Genomic DNA, 22,365 nt, shown 5'->3' on the forward strand with positions numbered 1-22,365 from the left:
GTTACATGCCAGTAACTCACACTTCTTTCTCTGACTTTATGTCCAAGAAATGCTTCTGCATAGGGTTTTGATATTTTTGGGATAAGTCTGGTATTTTACCATACAAAAAATGAGTATCATTCAGATTCTTTAATTTCACCTTTGTAAAGCTTTTCTTTCCTCTTGATGGTTTATACTATGAGCTTAATAGGTCATATATTATTTCACACAATTGGACTTCAGAGAACATAATGTTATATAAATGCTTAAATACCACGGTTGAACTACTGTGACATTAAGGCTCTGGGAACTGTGATGACTACAGAAATGGCTCAGCTCAGTTTCAACAGTCAGCTTCTAATTTAGTCATTTGTCTCCAAAGAATTGCCTATACTGAGACAGCTTAATTTTTTTAATGTAAAAGTATTTCCATAACCAAAGCTTCAGATGTGGATTTTCTTACTGATCCTAGTATTTCAAAGAAAGACAGATGGTAAGAATTCAAGCCCTGAATTCTTTCTCTGATATAGAAGATTGCAAATGAATAGAAAAAGCAGCTTTAAGATTCAGACATTCTTTTTCTGGAGAAAGAGATGTGAGATAAACTTTATCTTACTAAATATGGATCACAAAACAGTTTTTCAGTTTTCATTTATCAGTCATGATATGTATAAGAAAAACATTTATATGTAGCAACATAAAGAAACAATAAATATAAAAACTCCATTAAACTACTACATTAAACAAAGGTGAACAAAACTATACAGAATAAACAACAACATCAATGAAAAACTTAACAATAAATACCAATACTTACACAACAAAATGGACTATTAGCACAATAAAGATAACACACAGTCACACAGAGAGACAAAGGCCTCAACTACCAAAATACTATTTTGTCTCAATATGTCCTATTTTTGTCCTGGGAAATCACCAAACCCTAAGCAGTGGGTTTATTTTCTCCCCTTATCCCTCCCTCCCTCCCTTCCTTCATCCTCCCCTCCCTCACGCTTCCATCCTTTTCACACTGGGGTACCAGTGTAGGAAGCTCCTGGATGTGGCTAACCGGGCAGCAGCTCCTAAGGCAGCAGTGGCTGTACTTCGAGGAATGTAGAATTTCTGAGAAATCTGGTGCTCAGGAGACAAAATCAAAGAGAGCTGGTCCATGGCTCCATAGCTCTTATCTTTGAACACTGTGATAGCATGGCTACTAGAAAAATCTTCATTCTTTAGGCTCTCTGGAGAGCTTTCCACTGAAAAAGAAAGAAAGCACAAGTCTTTTCAAGGGATTCTCATACTACCTTCTCTCTCCTATTCTAGATCTCTACTGTGTGTTACAAACATCTTCTGTTAGGTGGTGATAAGAACCAATGGCAAATCAGAGAGGATAAGACTTAGAAACTAATCAACAAATGGAAAGGAAATGAGGATGAGGAATCACGCTTCGAGATCAAATAAACTCCTGTCTGGATGAGGGCAAAAAAAGAGAGAGAAAAAATGCACCCTGAACAAGGAAAGGAAATTTTCTTTCTAGGGCATCTCACATGAAACAGATTGGATATAATTCCAATTCCAGGGAAGAGTCCTGAAGTGCTCCTATTTCCTTCCCTGGGCATTGTCTATTGCCAAAGCTGTCCCAATTCCAAGTCTGTGGCAGCGCAAAAATAAAACTGATCAAGACTGTGGTTGCTATGAAGTTCTAAAAACCAGTTATTAGCTATAACATGAATTCTTTAGGAATTAGTATCAATTAAGAAGAAAGAACCTTTTTGGTGAAGGGATTAAGCAGTAAAAATTGGTAGTTGTAGACTAATCACACAGATGTGGATTGCAGCATGGAGAATATAGTCAATGATGGTGAGATAATGAGGTGTGGGGCCAGGCAGGTGCTTAGGGCAGCAGGGACCACTCTGTAGAGTGCATGGTGTTCTGGCCACTTTGTGGTACATCTGACACTGGTGTGAAATGGTACTGAATGCAAACTGTGGTTGAAAATTATATATATATCTCTATATATAAAAGCCTAAGCAACTGGCCGACCAGCTGACCATCTGGTAGCTATGACATGCACTGACCACCAGGGGGTAGACGCTCAACGCAGGAGCTGCTGAGTAACAGCAACTTTGCAGAATGCCCTCTCACACTCCTGGACCCCTCAGGGGATGTCAGACTGCTGGTTTCAGTCTGTGCACTGGACCTCGGACATCCCCCAAGGGGTCCCGAATTGCAAGAGGGCGCAGGCCAGGCCGAGGGACCCCACAGGTGCACGAATCCATGCACAGGAAGGAAGGAAGGAAGGAAGGAAGGAAGGAAGGAAGGAAGGAAGGAAGGAAGGGCCTTTTAAATGAAATAAATTAATTGTTGGGAACTCATATTTTTCAGAGTTCCAATATCCAAAAAAGGGAATGCTAGGCATTCCCACATGTGTACTCTAGATAGTTCTACTAAAAGTAGCTGCTCTATGAAGTACTTATCACTTGCCTACCATGAGAGAAGTAGCTTTTTCCAGCATTCTGCTTCCTTTAAGAAAGTCCTGCTTTAGAAAAATAAAAATCTACGTGAGCTAGACAATGCTCTATTGTGTAGTCCACTATATAAACATTTCACACACTGGCATCAGTATGCTGACTACATTTTGAAAGCACTGCTCTATACCTTAAAAACAGAGATTTTTAAAAAAAAATTCAGAGAAGCCCTGTTTACTCAGTGGATAAAGTGTCAGCCTGTGGACTGAAGGATCCCAGGTTTGATTCCGGCCACAGGCATATGCCCGGGTTGCGGACTTGATCCCTGGTGGGGGCATGCAGAAGGCAGCCAATCAATGATTCTCTCTCATCATTGATGTTTCTATCTCTCTCTCCCTCTCCCTTCCTCACTGAAATCAATAAAGATATATTTTTAAAAATAGTAATTTTAAAAATCAGAGAAAATAGCAGGTATAATCCAGTATTTTATTCACTTCTGCATCTTTAGCACTAGCTACAGTAGTAGCATGTGGTATATGTTCCATACATTTCTGATTAATTAATTATATTCAAGATTTGACATGTTATTCTAAAAAGTAAAACTGCAATCATTAAAACTATAATTGATGCCCACAAGAGAGGAAAAAGATGGTGTGTTCTAATGCAATAATGTGGTTTGACAGGAGGTCTTCGGTGAGCTCAGGTTTCCAAAAGTATAAAAATATCAAAGCAGGGTCACGTGATCAAAAATTTAAAAGAGCAGCAAAACTTCTGTTTCCAGACATGATGTTAATTTAACAAGGATTGAAAAACAAACTTCCTGCTTTAAACAACTGGAGAACTGAACAAAATATAGGAAAAAACAGCTTTCAGACCTGAACAACAAATGTGCAGGACAGAGATCCTGAAGAGGAGGTGAAAAAACAAAGTGAGCCCAATAAGTGCCTCAGCTCACTGGAGACGGCTTCCAGGCTGCAGTACAGGAGGAAGAATCCACACTGAGGCTGGAGGTCCTACTGGGCTCAGAAGACAGAGTCTGGAATTTGGGAGGAAAGTATCAGAGATGGAGAGAGAAGCAGCTGGCAGTCTGCGAGAGGTCCCTTTGAGTCTTAGGCCAAGCAGTGATCTGGCCACAATGTAAAATTAATAGTGTCTACCATCCAATAAAAAATTACCAGTTATGCAAAGAAGCAGAAAAAATGACCTGGTATCAGGAGAAAAATCAACCAATAGAGGCTGATTAAAAAAATGATAGAGATGCCAGAATGCAGAAATGATATATATGCTAGAATCGCAAGACAAGAGTATGACAATAGCTGTTATACGGAAATGCCAAGTTTTCAAGAAGGCAGAGGAAAAATACGACTATGATGAGGAGAAAAATGGAAGATATAAAAAAGATCCAAACCAAACCTCTAGGGATGAAAAACATAGTTTCTCAGATGAAAAATATATTGAATGGGAAAAGAACATATAACACATGGAACAAGAAAAAGTTAGTACACTTGAAGACATAGTAATACAAACTATCCAAAATGAAACAGAGAAAGGAAAGACTGGGGAAAAAGAAAGTGTGTTAGTGAGCTGTGGAACAACATCAAGTGGTCTATCACATGTGTGATGTGAAAACGGAGTAAAAGAAGGGGGGAGGGTGATTGAAAAAACATTTAAAGTAGTAATGATTTAAATTCTTCCAAATTTAATGGAAACTATAAACTTACAGACCAAGAAGCTCAATGAACCCCAGGCAGAAGAAATAGGAAGAGAACCACACCAAGGCACCTCATAATCAGATTGCTGCAATAATGAGAGGAAAATCTCAAAGCATCCAGAGAAAATACCACATTACAGTAGTGTCCCCCCTTAACCATGAAGGATATGTCCCAAGAACTCCAGTGGATACCTGAAACCACCAATAGTACCGAACACTATATATATGTGTGTGTGTGTGTGCGTGTGTGTATAATTATGATAAAGTTTGATTTATAAATTAGGCACATTAAGAGATCAACAACAAGAAATAATAAAATAGAATAATACTAACAACATACTATAATAAACGTTATGTGAATGTGGTGTGTGTGTGTGTGTGTGTGTGTGTCTTCCTCTATCTCATAACGGATCTGATAACCCAGATGGCTACTAAGTGATTAGAGGGTGGTTAATGCACATAGTGTGACTCTGCTGGAAAAGGGATGACTCATATCTTGGGCATGAAGAACCAGGATGGCATAGGATTTCATCATCTACTCAGAACAACATGCAATTTACAACTTATGAATTATCTCTGGATAACTGAAATCATAGAAAGCAAAACCACGAATAAGGGAGGACTATTATACAGAGGAACAAAAATAAGAACAACAGACTTCTTGTTAGAAACAGTGACAAGCAGAGTGACATCTTTTAATGCACTGAAAATTTGTCCAACTATAACTTTATATCCAGAAAAATAATCTTAAAGAAATTAAGGAAAAATAAAGACTTTTTGTAATGTATGAAAGCTGAGAGAATACACCAGTAGCAGACCTGTACTACAAGAAAATTTAAAGTTCTTCAAGCAAAAGAAAAACAAAAACGGATGGAAAATTGGATTTACAAGAAGCATTGGCAAACTACAGCCGGTGGGCCAACACCAGCCTATCACTTGTTTTTTTAAATAAAGTTTTATTGGAACACAGCTATGCTCATTTATTTGCTTATTATCTATGGCTTCTTTGGGGCTATATTACAGAGGTGAGTATTTGCAACATAGTCCATATGGTCTATGTAAATATGGTCTATTTACTTTCTGGCTCTTTACAGAATAGGGTTGCTGTAAAAATCAAATTTCCTAATTCACACAATAAAATAGAGAACACTAGATATAACAGACAAATGAATGAACCAAAAAGAATTTTCTCATTTTTAATTTTTAAAAAAAGAAAATTGTAGCAAAAACAGTATGAATGGAGTTTGAGACTTACAATATATGAAGAAGTAAAATATATAACAATAGCTCAAAGGCTGGGATGGGAAAAATGGAAGTATGCTATTATAATGTTTTCATACTATTCACATGATAATAGACACTAATCCTTATATCACACCATTTGCAAAAAGTCAATGAATTGGATCACAGACCTAAATGTAAAGTCTAAAATTATAGAACTTTTCTAAGAAAATATAAGAGAAAACCTTACTTGGGTTAGCAAAGATTTCTACATAGAATGAAAAAAACAACTCAAAACTTTAAAGAAAAATAAATCAACAAATCTGACTTCACCAAAATGAAAGCTTTTGTTCTTCCCAAGATGCTAATAAGGAAATGAAAAGGCAAGCCACAAACTGGGAGACAATATTTCCCATATTATATTTGACAAAGGATTTATGTCTACAATAAAGAATATTTTACAAATAAAAAAAAAAGGAGATAGTCCAATAAAAATTAGCCAAGCCCTGGCTGGTGTTGCTCAGTGGTTGGAGTGTTGGACAGCACACCAAAATGTTTTGGGTTCGATTCCCAGTCAAAGGCACATGCCTGGGTTGCGGGTTTGCTCCCTGCCCCGATCAGGGTGCATGTGGGAGGCAACCAGTTGATGTGTCTCTCTCACATCCATGTTTCTCCTTCTCTTTCCCCTTCCTCCAGTCTCCCTTCCTTTTCTTCACTCCCTCCCTCCCTCCCTTCCACTCTCTCTGAAAAGCAATGGAAAAATATCCTCATGTGAGGATTAACAAAAAAAAAAATTAGCCAATACTTGAACAGGTAATCCACTAAAGGAGATATACAGATGGCACATAAGCACATGAAAAAATTGTCAAAATCATTGGCAAATAGGGAAATGTATATTAAAACTACAATAAGATACCACTACACACCTACTAAAATGGCAAAATTTAAAAAGATTGATGATATCATGTGTTGGCAAGGATGTGGAGCAATCACAACTTTCATACGTTGCTGGTATAAATACAAAAGGTACAGCCACTTTGGAAAACATTTGGCAGTTTTTAAAAAGAATGCAGTGACCATATGTAGTGGAATGGCGCAGCGCGACCACTCTGAAATATGTACTAAAAAGAAATAAAAAACATTATATCTACACAAAGAGCTGTATGTGAATTTCACAGCTGCTTTATTCATAATGGCACAAACCCTGAAACAACCTAAATGGCTATCATCTGGGGAAGAGATAAACAACCTGTAGTATATCCAACACACTTGGTTACTACTCAGCGATAAACAGAAACACACTTTTGACACTAGTAACAACTTGAATGAATCTCTAAAACAGTGGTTCTCAACTGTGGCTGCACATTAGAATTACCTGGGAATCTTTTTAAAATCCTGATGTCTGGGCCTCATCCTCCAGAAATTCTGTTTCTTTGTTACTAATGTTGTGGCCTTACCCCATAACAAAGAAACAGAATTTCTGGAGGATGAGGCCCAGACATCAGGATTTTAAAAAGATTCCCAGGTGATTCTAATGTGCAGCCAAGGTTGAGAACCACTGCTCTAAAACATTTTGCTAAATGAAAGAAGTCACTTTCTTCTTCTTCACACATAAAAATTATAAACTTGATGAAATTCTAGAAAAGGAAAAGTAACATGCCAGAAGCCAGCAAGCAGGGGGCGGGAATGACTGCACAGAAACACGACAAAACTTTCGCATTGATGTAAACATCCCATATCACAATTGTGGTGGCAGTTATGAGACTGTATACATTTGTCAAAATTCACAGAATTGTATAAACCGGAAAATGTTCCTGTACGTAAACCTGACACCTCCCAAACTGCAGAAGAAAAGAAGAGTGGCAAAGTGAAAGGGAACAACTGAGCCCAGGACTTGAGACAAATGCTAAAGTCAGCATTTTCCAATTCATGTTCTGGGAAAGATACTTTTTTTTTAGCAACGTGGTGAGTCACATTTGTCAGTTTTATGTAAACCTACCTGAACCAGAGTGTTTTTCTGGGGAATCCACCATGGTCGGGGGGGAGTCGAGTGCTGCTGCGGAGAGCTGAGCCTGCTGTGGCTGCGTCTGGACGCTGTGCAGCTCGCCCGGGCTCCCTTCTGCTGACTGCTGGGACTGGATAAGAGAGATGTAGAACTCTTCCAACTTGGGCAATGGGGAAGAAGAGGAAGAACCTTCTGAATTTGGTTGCTGCAGAATGGGTAAAAGGAGGCAAAACCATGGAAAGTAACTGTTAATATAATGGAAGGATTAAGCCTGTTTTGTTTCCTTACTTATAAATAAAAAATAAATATTTTTATATCATAAATTTTAAAAACCATTTTTAAGACTCTAGATACTTTCTGGAAAAAACAAGTCCACTAACTTAGTGACCATCAAAACATTCACTGAACACATATTTTGAGCAAACACGGCACCTACCAAGCACTGCCACACACAGCTAAGGAAGAATGGCAGGAAACGAGAGACAGTGCTAGGTTATTTGCAAATGTTTCTTCATTTCAACATCGCAATGACCACTTTTTTGTTAGGTGTTATGTGTTTGTATTACAGAGAGCTAGAGTAAGTTATCCAATGTCAATCAATAAATGACAAGACAGAGATTTGAACTCAGTCCAGTGTGTGCTCTCTGTGCTCAACCACATCACTTTCCAGGAAGATGTAATCCTAAGGAGCTCACAGTCCTGTTAGGGAAACGGTGTGTGCTGCAGCTAGCCATGAAGATGCATTAACTGCAACACAAAGCAGTTAAACGGAGGGCTCCTCAGAAGAAGTGACACAATGGAATATTAAGAAACCATGGCTTCCAGAAACACCAATCAGAAAGGATATGTGCACCCCTATGTTCATAGCAGCACAATTTACCATAGCTAAGATTTGGAAATAGCCTAAGTGCCCATCAGCAGATGAGTGGATTAAAAAACTGCGGTACATCTACACAATGGAATACTATGCTGCTATAAAAAAGAAGAAACTTTTACCATTTGCAACATCATGGATGGACCTGCAGAGCATTATGCTAAGTGAAATAAGCCAGTCAGAGAAAGATAAAAATCACATGATCTCACCCATATGTGGGATATAATGATCAACATAAACTGATGAACAAAAATAGATCCAGAGACAAATGGCAGGGGTGAGGGGTGAGGGTTAGAGATCAACCAAAGGACTTGTACACATGCATATTAGCATAACCAATGGACACAGACATTGCGGCAGTGGGGGCTTGCCCTTGGGGGTGGGAGGGAGGGGGAGGTCAATGGGGGGGAAGGAGACATATGTAAAACTTCAGAAAAAAAACAAACCATGTCTTAAGAGAAAAAGACGAATGTCCCAAAGAGAGACTGAATTTGGGCTAAGTGAATGGAGTACCAAATTTTCACATACAAAACCACAAATTGTCCTGCTGTTTTCAGGAAGCTCAAAATATAGTTGAGAAACAAATGTATTTTGTTCCAGGGTTAGTGCGCCTGCCAAACAACATGAAAGAAAACAGGCCTAAATAATAGGACAGATATAGAGCTTAAAATTTACAGCTAAGTTATAAAAAAATACCTGTTTATGTATCCCTAACATAGATGCTTAATCAATCTTAATTTTAGGCTCAGGATTTTCTTTTTAAGTATTAAGTTCACTGAACTTTTAAAATCAACATACATTGTATGTATATGTATTCTATAAAATGCTAAGGGAGGGATCATTAACCAGAATTTTACTTTCTAAAAATGAAAGCACTTTCCTCATGCAAACCTGTGAAAATAACATTCATTAGACATTTACCTTTTGAGTGCTGGTTGTCCCAGTATTTTTTTCCTGAGCACCCAGTCCTTCTTGTTTTTGAGCTTCTACTTGCATTCCATTCACAAGGCCTAAAGGCTGACATGAATCATCCCATGTGTCTTGTGTAGAAAAACACCAATCCTACAGAGAAAAAATTGCAACAATAAACTGAGAAATAGTGACACATGGCCCAAACAGAGGATAACTTGGGCAAAGTAAAGACAAGGAGTCAATGTATATTAAACAAGAAAAGGTACTTATTAATTTTCTGTATCTGTATGACTTTTCCTCCTTTCATTATTCATTGATCCATCCCCAGTATCCTGAATTCCTCTGAATACACAGATCTCATAAACACAAATGAGTTATTTGCAGTATTTTCCTCAATACTGTTTTCATGGCTAGGTGATTTTTCATGATCATATATTACTGAAATGGCATAAATTAGGAGCACCTTAACTGCAGATATTCTTTTTCATAACCGGTGGGAAATAAATGAAAATTTAAATATATAGTTAGGACCAATATTAGCAAATGTTCTCTCACTGCTGACATCCAGAAGTTAAGACTAATTCAGCAAAAACAAAATTAGGGAAAACAGTTTACTTATAGACCCTAAGGCCCTGACCAGATGCCAATGATGAAACAAAAATCATGACTGAAAGGGCAGATAGGCACAATAAGTCTGTTTATTCGTCCCTACTTCATTCTATCCCCCTTCCTACCATGACTAACTACCAGGACAGGGCATCAAAAGAAAGTCAATTTTATTGTATGCTGGATTAAAAAAGAAACTGTGCAAAAGAAACTGTGTGTTTTTTTTAAATTATCTTCGATAAATCATTTTGAATTGAAGAATGTATGGCTTTCTTGAGGTGTGAACAGTTGAGTTTACATGTGCTTTTTCAATATAATTCACTTTGTTTTCTCAAGGATCTAACCTTCTCCGGCATTTCTTTACATGACAGGTATGGCTTCTTTCCACCATGGCTGGAGGTAAATAAGTGGGAGGCATCACCCTCTTTTCCCATTTTAGCTCGCAAAGGTAACCAGTTTTCATCCCAAATATCATCACCTATGGTCACTGACTCCAGGCATGGCATTCCAGTGGGGATCTCATCCTAGAAAGTATCGAAGACAGAAAAGCTTTAATTTATAATTCCCATATGAGCACATTTTAAAATTTAGGTTTACAATTTTTTCTGATTCCAGGTAAAGATGGCAGTTGAATACACAATTTATTGCTCTCTCCCTCCTGAAATATCACCCAAAAAAAATAAAGAAATTTAAGGTATAAACTCATGGTCAAAGGGAACAAAAGAACAGAAAATACCATCTACATTCTGGATACAGGAAAGCAGACAAGTGACAGCTGATCAGCAGTCCTGAGACAGTGGAACCCTGAGCTTGCAGTGGAAAAACTAAGAATAAACCCAAATTTATACCACTGATACCACAAAAGGGCAGGCATTGACACACAAGGTTTTTTTTAAGTAAGGGGGTAATGTGGAAATGAAACAAAAGCACTGGTTGAAAAATCTGAGTAAGAAGCAGTTAAATTCAAACAAAACTGAAACAGACTCATAGACACAGAGATCTGACTTGTGGTTGCCAGGTAGACGGGAGTGTGAAAAAGGTGAAGGGATTAAGATTACAAATTGGTATTTACAAAACAGTCATGGGGATATAAAGTACAGCATAGGGGATATAGTCAATATTATTGCTATAACTATGTATGGTGCCAGGTGGGTACTGGAAATATCAGGGTTACCACTCTGAAAAGGATATGACTGTATAACCCAGCGGTTCTCAACCTGTGGGTCGCGACCCCTTTGGGGGTCGAATGACCCTTTCACAGGGGTCACCTAAGACCATCGGAAAACACATATATAATTACATATTGTTTTTGTGATTAATCACTGTGCTTTAATTATGTTCAATTTGTAACAATGAAATTGGGGGTCACCACAACATGAGGAACTATATTAAAGGGTCGCAGCATAGGAAGGTTGAGAACCACTGGTCTAACCATTATGCTGTACACCTGAAACAAATGCAAGACAATACTGAAAGTAAACTGTGATTAAAAAATAAAAAACGCAAAAAAAAAAGCGGTAGTAGTTAGAGCACCAGATTCAAGGACCCCCATCTCAAGGACCCAGGAAGCTACAAGTCTTCCTCCCTCTGGAAGGCCAGAGGGTCTTCTCAAGAGTAAAACTGAGGATGGAGCACAAAACTATATATGCGTTAAAATCGACAGGACAGGGCATCAAAAGAAAGTCAATTTTATTGTATGTTGGGTTAAAAAGAAACATTAACACAAGAAAATAGAAGCTATGCAGGGAAGGAAAAGTTGCCATAACAAACTACTTGGCTGTGAACAGCATTTACAGAGTCATAACACTGTAAATATTGAATGGTGAGCTAACAGAAAGTTTGTTAACTGTATTAGTGAGATGGTGGGGGGAGGTAAAAAGGATATGGTTGTGTGTGGTCCATACACACACAGTTAACTGAAAAATCAATAAATAATGTAAGCATGTTATGTAAAGAAAGAGAGGTAAATTCCAAAAGCAACAGCTGAAAGAGATGAAAATGATTGCTCTGTGAAACAGGAAATGTAGGGGGAAGAGTTATGGGGGACTCGAAGCTGTGTGTTCATAAACATTTGACTAAAATAAATATGTCCTCCAAAAAAGTTACCAGCATTTTTTCCTGATGCGTTTTCCTAATACTGTTTCTCAATACTAGTTTCTAATCACTGCATAATTCTTGAAGATTGCTCAAAGCTACAGGGTAGTAACGGACACACCAAAGCCAGATAAGGCCCTTTCTTTTTTGTGATCAAGACTATGTTGCTTCTACTTTGGTCTTGGTGACTGCTGAAGGGAGAATTTATAATTCATCTATGGCAGATGCTCTGACTGCACTGAAAGCAACAGTAAGGTTTAAAGAGCTATTTCATTCCAGCCCCCTTCACTTATGGATTATTTGTATTACATTAATTACATTAAAAAAATCTTTCCTTCTACCTCATTTTCTTCCTTCAGATCCTTTAGCTTAGGGATAGAACACTTTGTATCTTCTTCATAGCTCTTATCTTGAGTTTTCAAAGAGCTGAATTCAGAATCCTTTAATGGCTTCTTTGACTCATATTCAAAGTCAATGACAGCCTTTCCATCATTAATATCTTGCTAGTAGATATGAAAGATAAATTATTATTATTTTTGTTAATCCACACCTGAGGATATTTTTCCCATTGCTTTTTGGAGAGAGTGGAAGGGAGGGAGGGAGAGGGGAGAGAGAGAAACATCAACGTGAGAGAGACACATTGACTGGTTGCCTGCTGCACGTACTCTGATGGGGCAGAGAGCAACGCTCTAACCACTGAGCATACAAGTCAGGGTTATTTTATTTAATTTTTAAACTAATGCTGTTTCCAAAAGCTATTCGGGGAGGGGAGGAATATTTTGCTGTGGTTCACACAAATGCTACATTGTTTTCTAACTTTATTCATGACCCTTGGACTTCCCATCCTGCTAAACTAGTTCACGCCAATAAACATTTATTTAGTACATATTATAAAACGTGTACAAGGTAGCTCTGTGAATTTAAAGATGATTGCAATAGGTTCCAGCTCTAAAAGAACTCAAATATAGCAGGAAACACACAACTGGATAATCACAGTACAACCAATAGTGCAGATACCTCTCAGTGCTAGAACTAAAATATTATCAGGGAAGGAGGATGTTTTGAGAAGATGCAATAAAGAATTTAACACAAACTGTTGGAATGCTTAAAAGAAGAGAGAGAATTACAGGGAACTTGGTGTATGTGTGTAGCATAAAAGAGTATTAATATGTTAAAATATAGGCTGGATGGAATAGGGGAATTTTAAGACTTCTCTCTTTTGCAGAAAAGATGGCCTTATTTCATTTCTAGGGCTGAACTATGATTATCTGAAGACATAAACAGAGTGACGATAGTATATTCTACATATATTAGAGGTTGAATTCAATTCATTATTTAAGAATCAGGAAATATAATTGTTCTAATCAAGTAATAATGACTAAGAAAACTTCAGGCTTAAGAAAAGTCAAGCCCAATTAATTTTAACGTAAACTAGAAAGAAAAAAAAACACTTTATATTGCTTTAAACATGCAGCAATAGCCCTCGCTGGTTTGGCTCAGTGGATAGAGTGTCAGCCTGTAGACTGAAGGGTCCTAGGTTCAATTCCAGTCAAGGGCACCTGCCTGGGTTGCGGCCTTGATCCCCAGTATGGGGCATGCAGAGGCAGCCAATCAATGATACTCTCTCATCACTGATGTTTCTATCTCTCTTCCCTCTCCCTTCCTGTCTGAAATCAATAAAAATATATTTTAAAAAACATGCAGCAATAAACTTTCACACATATTTTTCAAAGCCAGTTAATCTCCCCAGTAGTCAAATTTGCTTTTTCTTTCTCTTTTTGCAATAACTAGTGTCTACTAAAAAATACAATCATAGCCCTAACTGGTTTGGCTCAGTGGATAGAGCTTCAACCTGTGGACTGAAGGGTCCCAGGTTCGATTCTGGTCAAGGGCATGTACCTTGGTTGCGGGCACATCCCCAGTAGGGGGTGTGCAGGAGGCAGCTGATCGATGTTTCTCATCAATGTTTCTAACTGTCTATCCCTATCCCTTCCTCTCTGTAAAAAATCAATAAAATATATTTTAAAAAATACAATCATATTAATAATTTTAAAGTCACAGATGTAAAACATACTGATATTTTCATATTTTATTAAATGAAAATAAGTCTATTATGTCTAGAAAACCACTTTTTTGGCGCTCCAATTTGAACACACCCTATATTCTTAGCCCAGTACTTGCTGCCAGGAGGAATATAAGACTCAAAGGACATGTTTGAGACTTATTTGTTCACTGGTTGAAAATCATTTAAGTTCTTACTATGTGCTTCACTTATATGTAAAGGGGAGATATGAAGTACCAACCTGGTAAAGTGGTTTTAAAGATAAATTAACTAGTACATGTGAGTACTTACAACAGTACCTGCCACACAGTATGAGTTCAATAAATGTTGTTTTATGTTATTACTGCTACTGGAATAATAATAATATTTGTATTGCTGTGGGTGGGAGCTGCACAAAGGTTTACAGAGAAATGAAAACATAAGAACACCCGAAGAAGCAGCTGAGGAGTGTCAGCATTTGGATTGGTGTAGGTGAAGTCACAATTGCACCAAGGCAGCAATGGAATTGAGTGCAGGAGAATTCGTGCAGGAGGAAGCATTACTGAAGCAAAGGCTGAAACCAGAAATTTATGAGAGGTATAGGTAACTGTCTCTCACTAGGTATTTCCTGGGTTTGGAAACCCTCAGTTTCCTTACCTATAAAATACAATTATTATAGTAACTACGTCACAGGGACTTTATGAAGATTAATATATCATACTTCAAGTTCTATATATACTGTTTGGCATATAGTAAGCACTAATTAAATGTTAACAATAAAAATAATTATAATCATATTTGCAAAAACCTATTACCGGGGTATATAAATCACTCTCTTTTGACTGTGGACTTATCTCTCGGTCTTCATTAAAATAGTGGTTCTGGGAAGGACAACCAAGTGCTGTCAAGACATCCTCTGGCCCTTCACTGGATTTAGTGTATAAAGTTAAAGGATTGAGTTCGCTGAAACCCTAGGATAAAATAAAGAAGAAAGTGTTTAATTACTCAGAGAAAAGTGAAAAAGTTAGCACTTAATAATTTTCAATTGTTGTGGAAATGTATTATCTTCTAAAATAGTTAAAAATAATGGAAGTTTTTCCTAGTCAGAAAAATTCTCAACATCAATATTAATGGTAATGCAAACATTGCTGTCGATAATTGCAAGATAAGAGAGTACTGTTCTTCTCTAAGTACACCTGAGAGAATTAAATACTTCAGGGTAAATTCTCAATTATTTAAAACACAAGTATTCATAGTCTAAAGGACAGGAAGCTAACTGCAGTTGTTTGTGGTCATCTGAAAATGAAGAGAGTGCTCTGCATTGAGAAGGCGGGAATCTCACAGGTATTTAAGACTAGAGAATAAATCAAGTAACCTTCTGTATTAAATTCTCTTATAAATTCTCTCATACCTGTTGAGATTAAATAAAACAAATTACAAAATACTGCTCCACCTTAGAAGGGACATTTTCTCGGCATACAATAGCATGGCCCTCTGTTCTCAAGACATGATGGAAATAGACGTCTTCGTTTGAGGATGTATCACACAAAAAAATGTTAAGGATCCCATCTATGTATTCATCTACTACCCCAACTAATGGCTTCAAACCACACAACTTCTGGAACTGCAGAATGGCTCTGGATGTCCAACATTCCTGAAATAGAACCAAGATATGAAAATCACATGGTAAAATCAAACATGAATTACATATAGTAAGCATATGCAAAAGTGAATTCCCAATGAACTAGTTTTTCCTTTTTGTCTAAAAGAAATGTTTTTATTTCTTATTACATATGTCTCCTTTTTTTTCCCCCTTGACATTCTCCCGGCCTCCCCTACCCCCCAGTGTCTTGTGTCCATTGGTTATGCTTATATGCATGCATACAAGTCCTTCGGTTGATTTCTTACTCACCTCCCCAAACCTCCCCGGCCCCTTCCCGCTGTAGTTTGACAGTCTGTTCGATGCTGCTCTGCCTCTGTATCTATTTTTGTTCATCAGTTTATAATGGTCTTTATTATCCATAAATGAGTGAGATCATGTGGTATTTTTCTTTCATTGACTGGCTTATTTCACTTAGCATAATGCTCTCCAGTTCCATCCATGCTGTTGCAAATGGTAAGAATTCCTTCTTTTTTACAGCAGCATAGTATTCCATCGTGTAGATGTACCACAGTTTTCTAATCCATTCATCTACTGATGGGCACTTAGGCTGTTTCCAAATCTTAGCTATGGTGAATTGTGCTGCTATGAACATAGGGGTGCATATATCCTTTCTGATTGGTGTTTCTGGTTTCTTGGGATATATTCCTAGAAGTGGGATCACAGGGTCAAATGGGAGTTCCATGTTTTGTTTTTTGAGGAAACTCCATACTGTCTTCCATAGTGGCTGCACCAGTCTGCATTCCCACCAGCAGTGCACAAGTGTTCCTTTTTCTCCACATCCTCTCCAGCACTTGTCGTTTGTTGATTTGTTGATGATAGCCAGTCTGACAGGTGTGAGATGGTACCTCATTGTTGTTTTGATTTGCATCTCTCGGATGATTAGTGACTTTGAGCATGTTTTCATATGTCTCTTGGCTTTCTGAATGTCCTCTTTTAAAAGGTGTCTATTTAGATCCTTTGCCCATTTTTTGATTGGATTGTTTATCTTCCTTTTGTTAAGTTGTATGAGTTCCCTATAAATTTTGGAGATTAGGCCCTTATCAGATATAATGTTGGCAAATATGTTCTCCCATGTAGTGGGCTTTCTTGTTGTTTTGTTGATGGTTTCTTTTGCTGTGCAGAAACTTTTTATTTTGATGTAGTCCCATTTGTTTATTTTCTCTTTAGTTTCCAATGCCCTAGGATCTGTATCGGTGAAGAAATTGCTTCGGCATATGTCTGAGATTTTGTTGCCTTTGGATTCTTCTAGTATTTTTATGGTTTCCCGTCGTATATTTAAGTCCTTTATCCATTTTGAGTTTATTTTTGTGTATGGTGTAAGTTGGTGGTCTAGTTTCATTTTCTTGCATGTATCTGTCCAATTTTCCCAGCACCATTTATTGAAGAGACTGTCTTGACTCCATTGTATGTTCTTGCCTCCTTTGTCAAATATTAATTGAGCGTATTGGTTGGGGCTGATTTCTGGGCTCTCTATTCTATTCCATTGATCTATATGTCTGTTCTTGTGCCAGTACCAGACTGTTTTGAGAACAGTGGCTTTGTAATACAGCTTGATATCTGGTATTGAGATCCCACCTACTTTGTTCTTCCTGAACTAGAGATTTTAATGGACAACACATTTGAGGATATTTATGACTTGTAGATGACAAAAGTCAGAATAAAGGAAAAATCATGAAAAATGTGATCAAAGAAAAAATTTTTATTTGGTGAAAGCTTTCATTTTCAGATATGATTCAGTAAGATTACTGGACCAGTCCTCTTATAAAAATAACTAAATATTCTAGATAAAATACTTTAAAAATGTGTTCAAAAATTGAAAAAAAAACTGGTAAGAAAGTAACAAAATTATCAAGCCAAAATTAAAGGGAAAATGGAAATTATTTTTGCCTTAAAGGCATCCACTAATCCAGGCAAATTTGAACTTTAGTTCTGATGCTCTCAAAGGTCAAAGGGAACAGAAATCAAATCCCATGGTAGGGAGTGGAGAGGAGAACTCTCCTTCATACCCCTGAGTTCCTGTAGGAGTACACACTCAGGATAAGGGGGAAAAGAAATACACTAGTCTCTTTCATATGGATTTGCACCTTGATTTTCACATCACCTGGGTGGTACACAAATCCTCAAGCTGTTCATTTTAATTAACAAGCTTCCAGACTGGTAGTATTCCTAGGTGCATGGCAAAGTGAATAAATCTCTCTGTAGGTAGGCAATCTCAGCCTGTATTATTCAACCATTCTTACGAATAACTTTTCAAAGACAATGAGCAGTACATAAGCAAAGATTAAAAACATACAAAGAAACAACAAATCACAAGAACAAGAAACAACACAAGTGAAACAAACCTTAAAAAACTTTATATATTTGAGATTCTAGATGAATTATAAAAGAACTAAACTTACTCTGCAGAGATTATCTATCTATAATAATAATAAAAGCATAATATGCTAATTAGACCCAACGACCTTCTGGATGAACCCGGGGCTGTGAGGGCTGAGGCAGCTCCTGTGATTGCCTCAGGCCGAGGCAAGCCACTGTGGCTGCGAGGGCCAAGCCCCTTGCATGAATTTCGTGCATCAGGCCTCTCGTCAATCTACAATAATCGATCTAGCAGAATTAAAGAACTAAGAGAGCTTTAAAAATACAATAAAATTTAAAACCTAATAGGTTAATTTTAATAGTAGATTAGACAGAATTAAATCAAAAAGTAGAAGGTAACTTGGAAAATAGTACCCAGAATGTAACATGCAAAGCACAGAAATTTGTAAAATACAAATGAGAGGTTAAAGGATATAGACAATAAATTGAGAATAATTATGGCTCCAGAAAGAGAGAGGCAGAAACAGACAGAGGGAATATATATCTATATTAATATATGTACATACAGTCATATATATAAATTAACATATATATGAATATGGGGAAACCTAATTGAAAAGAAAATGGCTAGGAATTTTCCAGATTTAATGAAAAGTAATAAGGCACAGATTAAAACAAATCCAATGAACCACGAAAGTAGGATAAATAAGAATAAAACTATACATAAACATACTAAAACTGAAGAACACAAGCAACAAATAGGAAATCTTAAAAACAGCTACAAAAAGGACACTGGCTACAAAAGAACGTCCATTAGAATGACAACTGACTTCTCAAATATGATAGGAAACCAGAAACCAGAGCAATGATATCTTCAAGGCTGTAAAGATATTTACTGCCAAACCTAAAATTCTATACCTAGGGAATATAGCTTTCAAGAATAAACACAAAATTATATTTTCAAGTAAAGAGAACTAAGTCCGCCATCATCAAACCCTCACAAAATGAAATCCTAAAGGATCCAGTTCAAACAGAAGGGAACTGTTCCCAGATAAAGGACATGAGTGGTGAGAATAAAGAGCTAAGAGAATGAGAAGTATGTAACTAAATCTACATGGATGTTATTATTTTATGTGGTCAATTTCTTGAGGGGTCAAAAACTGTAATATTAACTACACAACAAAAATAGAACAGAAAATTAGGTTAAAGAATTTAAAGTGTTCTAATATCCTTGCATTGTTACACACATATATGTTGTATTTCCTAGAATAATCACTAAAATAATATAGTGTTAATTAGGGGAATGATTTTTAAATCTCTTCAAAATAGGGGAAGACAAGGTGAGAAAAAGAAAGACTAGGTAAGCCAGTGATTTTTCAGGGCCTGGGCTCTCCCCAGAACTTGCGAAGTTTAGTAGTGACCTAATAATCTGGGCAGATTGTGTACACTGATTATAGAATTCTCCCAATCTGTGGCTCCCTCCCTTCATGTGTGTTTCCTCTTAACTTCCAGCTGTATGCTAGTCCCAAACAATGTCCTCTAACTCTTCAAACCAGCAAGGCTGGAGATTCGGCTTCCAAGGATCGACTGCTTTTCTGCCCACTTTGGATTTTGTCTCTGGGAGTTAGTCCCACCATGCTACTCTGTCATTATAAATTACATTAACTTTTATCAAGACCATAAAAAAGATAGAAATAAAGTGAAATCCATTCATTTAGTTAAAGACACTAGTGACCCAGTGCACAAAATTAGTGCACATTAAAAGGAAATTAATTAGAGGAAATATTTTAATATTGCTATTTGCCCTTTCTCTATAATAGAAGTGTCAGAGATTAAAGAAAATTGGTAAAATGTATATGAAAATCTTCCTCCTGTCTGAGTCTGGGGCGCACCATGAGAACCAGAGTCAAGTCCCCACCCACCCACGTGTGCCTTGAAATCATGCGAGACCCAGACCCAGCCGGCCCCACCCCTATTTGGCTTTATCCAGACCCGGATGGCCCCACCCCCGTCAAGCCCCGCCGGGTGGGGAAGCGCAGCCTCAGGTCGCCTGGCCCGGCAAAAAGAGGTCCCCGTCAAGCCCCGCTGGGCAAGGGGCATGGCCTGAGGTCCCCGTCAAGCCCTGCGGGCAGGGGGTGTGGTCTGAGGTCCCCCAGCCTGGTGCCAGGGCGGGGGGCACGGCCTGAGGTCCCCTGTCAAGCCCCACCAGGCCGGGGGCACAGACTCAGGTCCCCTGCCCCGGCCCAGTGCCACGCAGCCTCAGGTCCCTGCTGATTGCTCATTAAGGCTTGTTACGGGAACTCGACCTCTGCTGTGGGCGCAGCCATCTTGACCGTTATGGCATGATGGTCAATTTGCATATTCAGTCTTTATTAGATAAGACTAGAGGCCAGTTGCACGAAGAGATTTATGAAATAGGCCTTCCCTTCCCCTGGCTGCCAGCATAGGTTTTCCTCCGGCACCCAGGACCCAGGTCTTCACTCCGGCCGGAGCCTTCAGTCTTCGCTCCGCCGCTTCGTGCCTACGTATGCAAATTAACCACCATCTTTGTTGGGTTAATTTGCATACTCTCCTGATTGGCTGGTGAGCGTAGCGGAGGGATGGTCAATTTACATGTTTGTCTATTATTAGATAAGAAGATTTACTAAGCACAAATCATGTTCTAAGCATTGATCTATGCACTGGTGATCTAGTGAACAAGATAATTTCCCTGACCTCAGAAGCTCACACTTTTGTATGTGAACAAATAATACCAGATAGTGTTATGAAGATAAAATGAAGTCACCATGAATGATGGAAGTGGAAAGGTGCACTTTAAATTGGCGGGTCAAGGAAGTCCTTCTTGGGGAAATAACATTTGGGCTTAAAACTGAACTTTTAAGCTTTAAACTTTAAAGTTTTAAAGTTTAAAACTTTTTGTTGACAAAAAGGAGCCAACCATGAGAATTCTTTGCATAAACTATTCCATTGATCAGAAAGGGCAAATCCCTAAGGCCAGAAGCCCTAAGTTCAGGAAAGAAATAAGAAAACAAAGCAAAGAGAATCAGTAATGGTAGTGATCTGGCAGATATGAGAGTAATGAACATTGGCTACAAGTGGGTCATGAATTTAGTGCTGAGCTTCATGATGTAAGTCAGGGCTACAATGCACCATTAGAAAACAATCCTGAATACTGACTTGCACAAAAACCATACACTGCATACATTATTTGTAATACTAAAATATCAGAAACAGATTGAATGTCTAACAATAAAGGGATACACAGGCCATGATGCACATTTACCTAACAGATTACTGTGAGTCTATTAAAATTTAGAATTATGGTAACATCAACATATTTATGCTATCATGCAGAGTGAAAACATGAATTATGAAATAACAGGACTACTATTTTATGAAACGCTCAAGATTACAAAAATCCTCACCACAACAACCAATAAGCTAACCTGAAAGAAACATACATCAAATTTCTAAATTTAATGTGTTTAGTGGTAAAATTATACATAATTTTTTTTTCTTTTTCTTTCCTCTTTACTGTGTTTTTTGGATTAAAAAGAATTTTAAAGGGAAAAATCCGTGTATATGTAAGCAACTGATAGACAAATATAGTATAATAATATGTATGATATGTACAAGTAAGAGTTCTGAGGGAAAAACATATATAAGGTACATAAATATCTACACTAATAAAAGAGAAACATGGTAATTAGCGTACGACTGCTACCCTTCCCATTGGCTAATCAGCATATCCTTATGCAAATTAACTGTCAGCCAAGATGGCGGCCGGCAGCCAGGCAGCTGGAAGCGAACATGAGGCTTGCTTGCTCCAGTGACTGCAGACTCCAACGTTCCCCGCCTGACTTGCCGGCCTCTGAGTTGCAACTCTAAGCAACTATGTACTATGTTGCAAATGTAGGAGCTAAACAAAACCCCAGAAACCAGCTTTCAGCCTGCCGGGATCTCAGAGCTGAAGTTATACATTGTTTCGATTATAGAACGGCAAACAAACCAGATACGAAGCCTCAGAGCTAGAGCCAGAGCTAAAGCTGGCCCAGAATAAAATAAAAAAAAGAGAAAAAAAAGGAGCGGTTGGGAGCTTCAGTCAACAACCGCCAGCCTGAAAGCAGCCCTCAGCCCCTCACCCAGACTGGCCAGGCACCCCAGTGGGGACCCCCACCCTGAAGGGTGTGTGACCAGCTGCAAACAGCCATCATCCCCTCATCCAGGCTGGCCAGGCACCCCAGTGGGGACCCCCACCCTGATCCAGGACACCCTTCAGGGCAAACCAGCCAGCCCCTACCCATGCACCAGGCCTCTATCCTATATAGTAAAAGGGTAATATGCCTCCCAGCACCGGGATCAGCGGAGCAGCGAGGCTCCCGGCACCGGGATCAGCGTGACAGGGGGCAGCGCCCAAACCCCCTGATCGCCCTGCGGCTCTGTGGGTGACAGGGTGCGGCGCCCCAACCCACCCC

At 38.3% G+C, this 22,365-nt stretch overlaps 1 protein-coding gene across 2 annotated transcripts in view; it reads right to left on the bottom strand.

Annotated features, from left to right (window-relative positions):
• Window positions 1-984: 984 nt before the first annotated feature.
• The window catches only part of TDRD5 (tudor domain containing 5), a 48,288-nt gene continuing 26,907 nt past the window's right edge, over window positions 985-22,365 (bottom strand). Inside the window, exons 11-17 of one of the 2 annotated variants that reach the window (XM_014528326.1) lie at window positions 15,365-15,565; window positions 14,727-14,882; window positions 12,212-12,373; window positions 10,121-10,300; window positions 9,180-9,320; window positions 7,379-7,589; window positions 985-1,235 (exon numbers count right to left, since the gene is read on the bottom strand). In XM_014528326.1, coding sequence (XP_014383812.1) covers window positions 988-1,235; window positions 7,379-7,589; window positions 9,180-9,320; window positions 10,121-10,300; window positions 12,212-12,373; window positions 14,727-14,882; window positions 15,365-15,565 — 1,299 coding nt within the window. In that variant the 3' untranslated portion in view covers window positions 985-987. The remainder of the gene's footprint in view (window positions 1,236-7,378; window positions 7,590-9,179; window positions 9,321-10,120; window positions 10,301-12,211; window positions 12,374-14,726; window positions 14,883-15,364; window positions 15,566-22,365) is intronic. The other variant, XM_014528325.1, reaches the window with a different exon arrangement.

Source organism: Myotis brandtii, unplaced genomic scaffold (genome assembly GCF_000412655.1).
Source record: "Myotis brandtii unplaced genomic scaffold, ASM41265v1 scaffold630, whole genome shotgun sequence".
Classification (NCBI taxonomy): domain Eukaryota; kingdom Metazoa; phylum Chordata; class Mammalia; order Chiroptera; family Vespertilionidae; genus Myotis; species Myotis brandtii.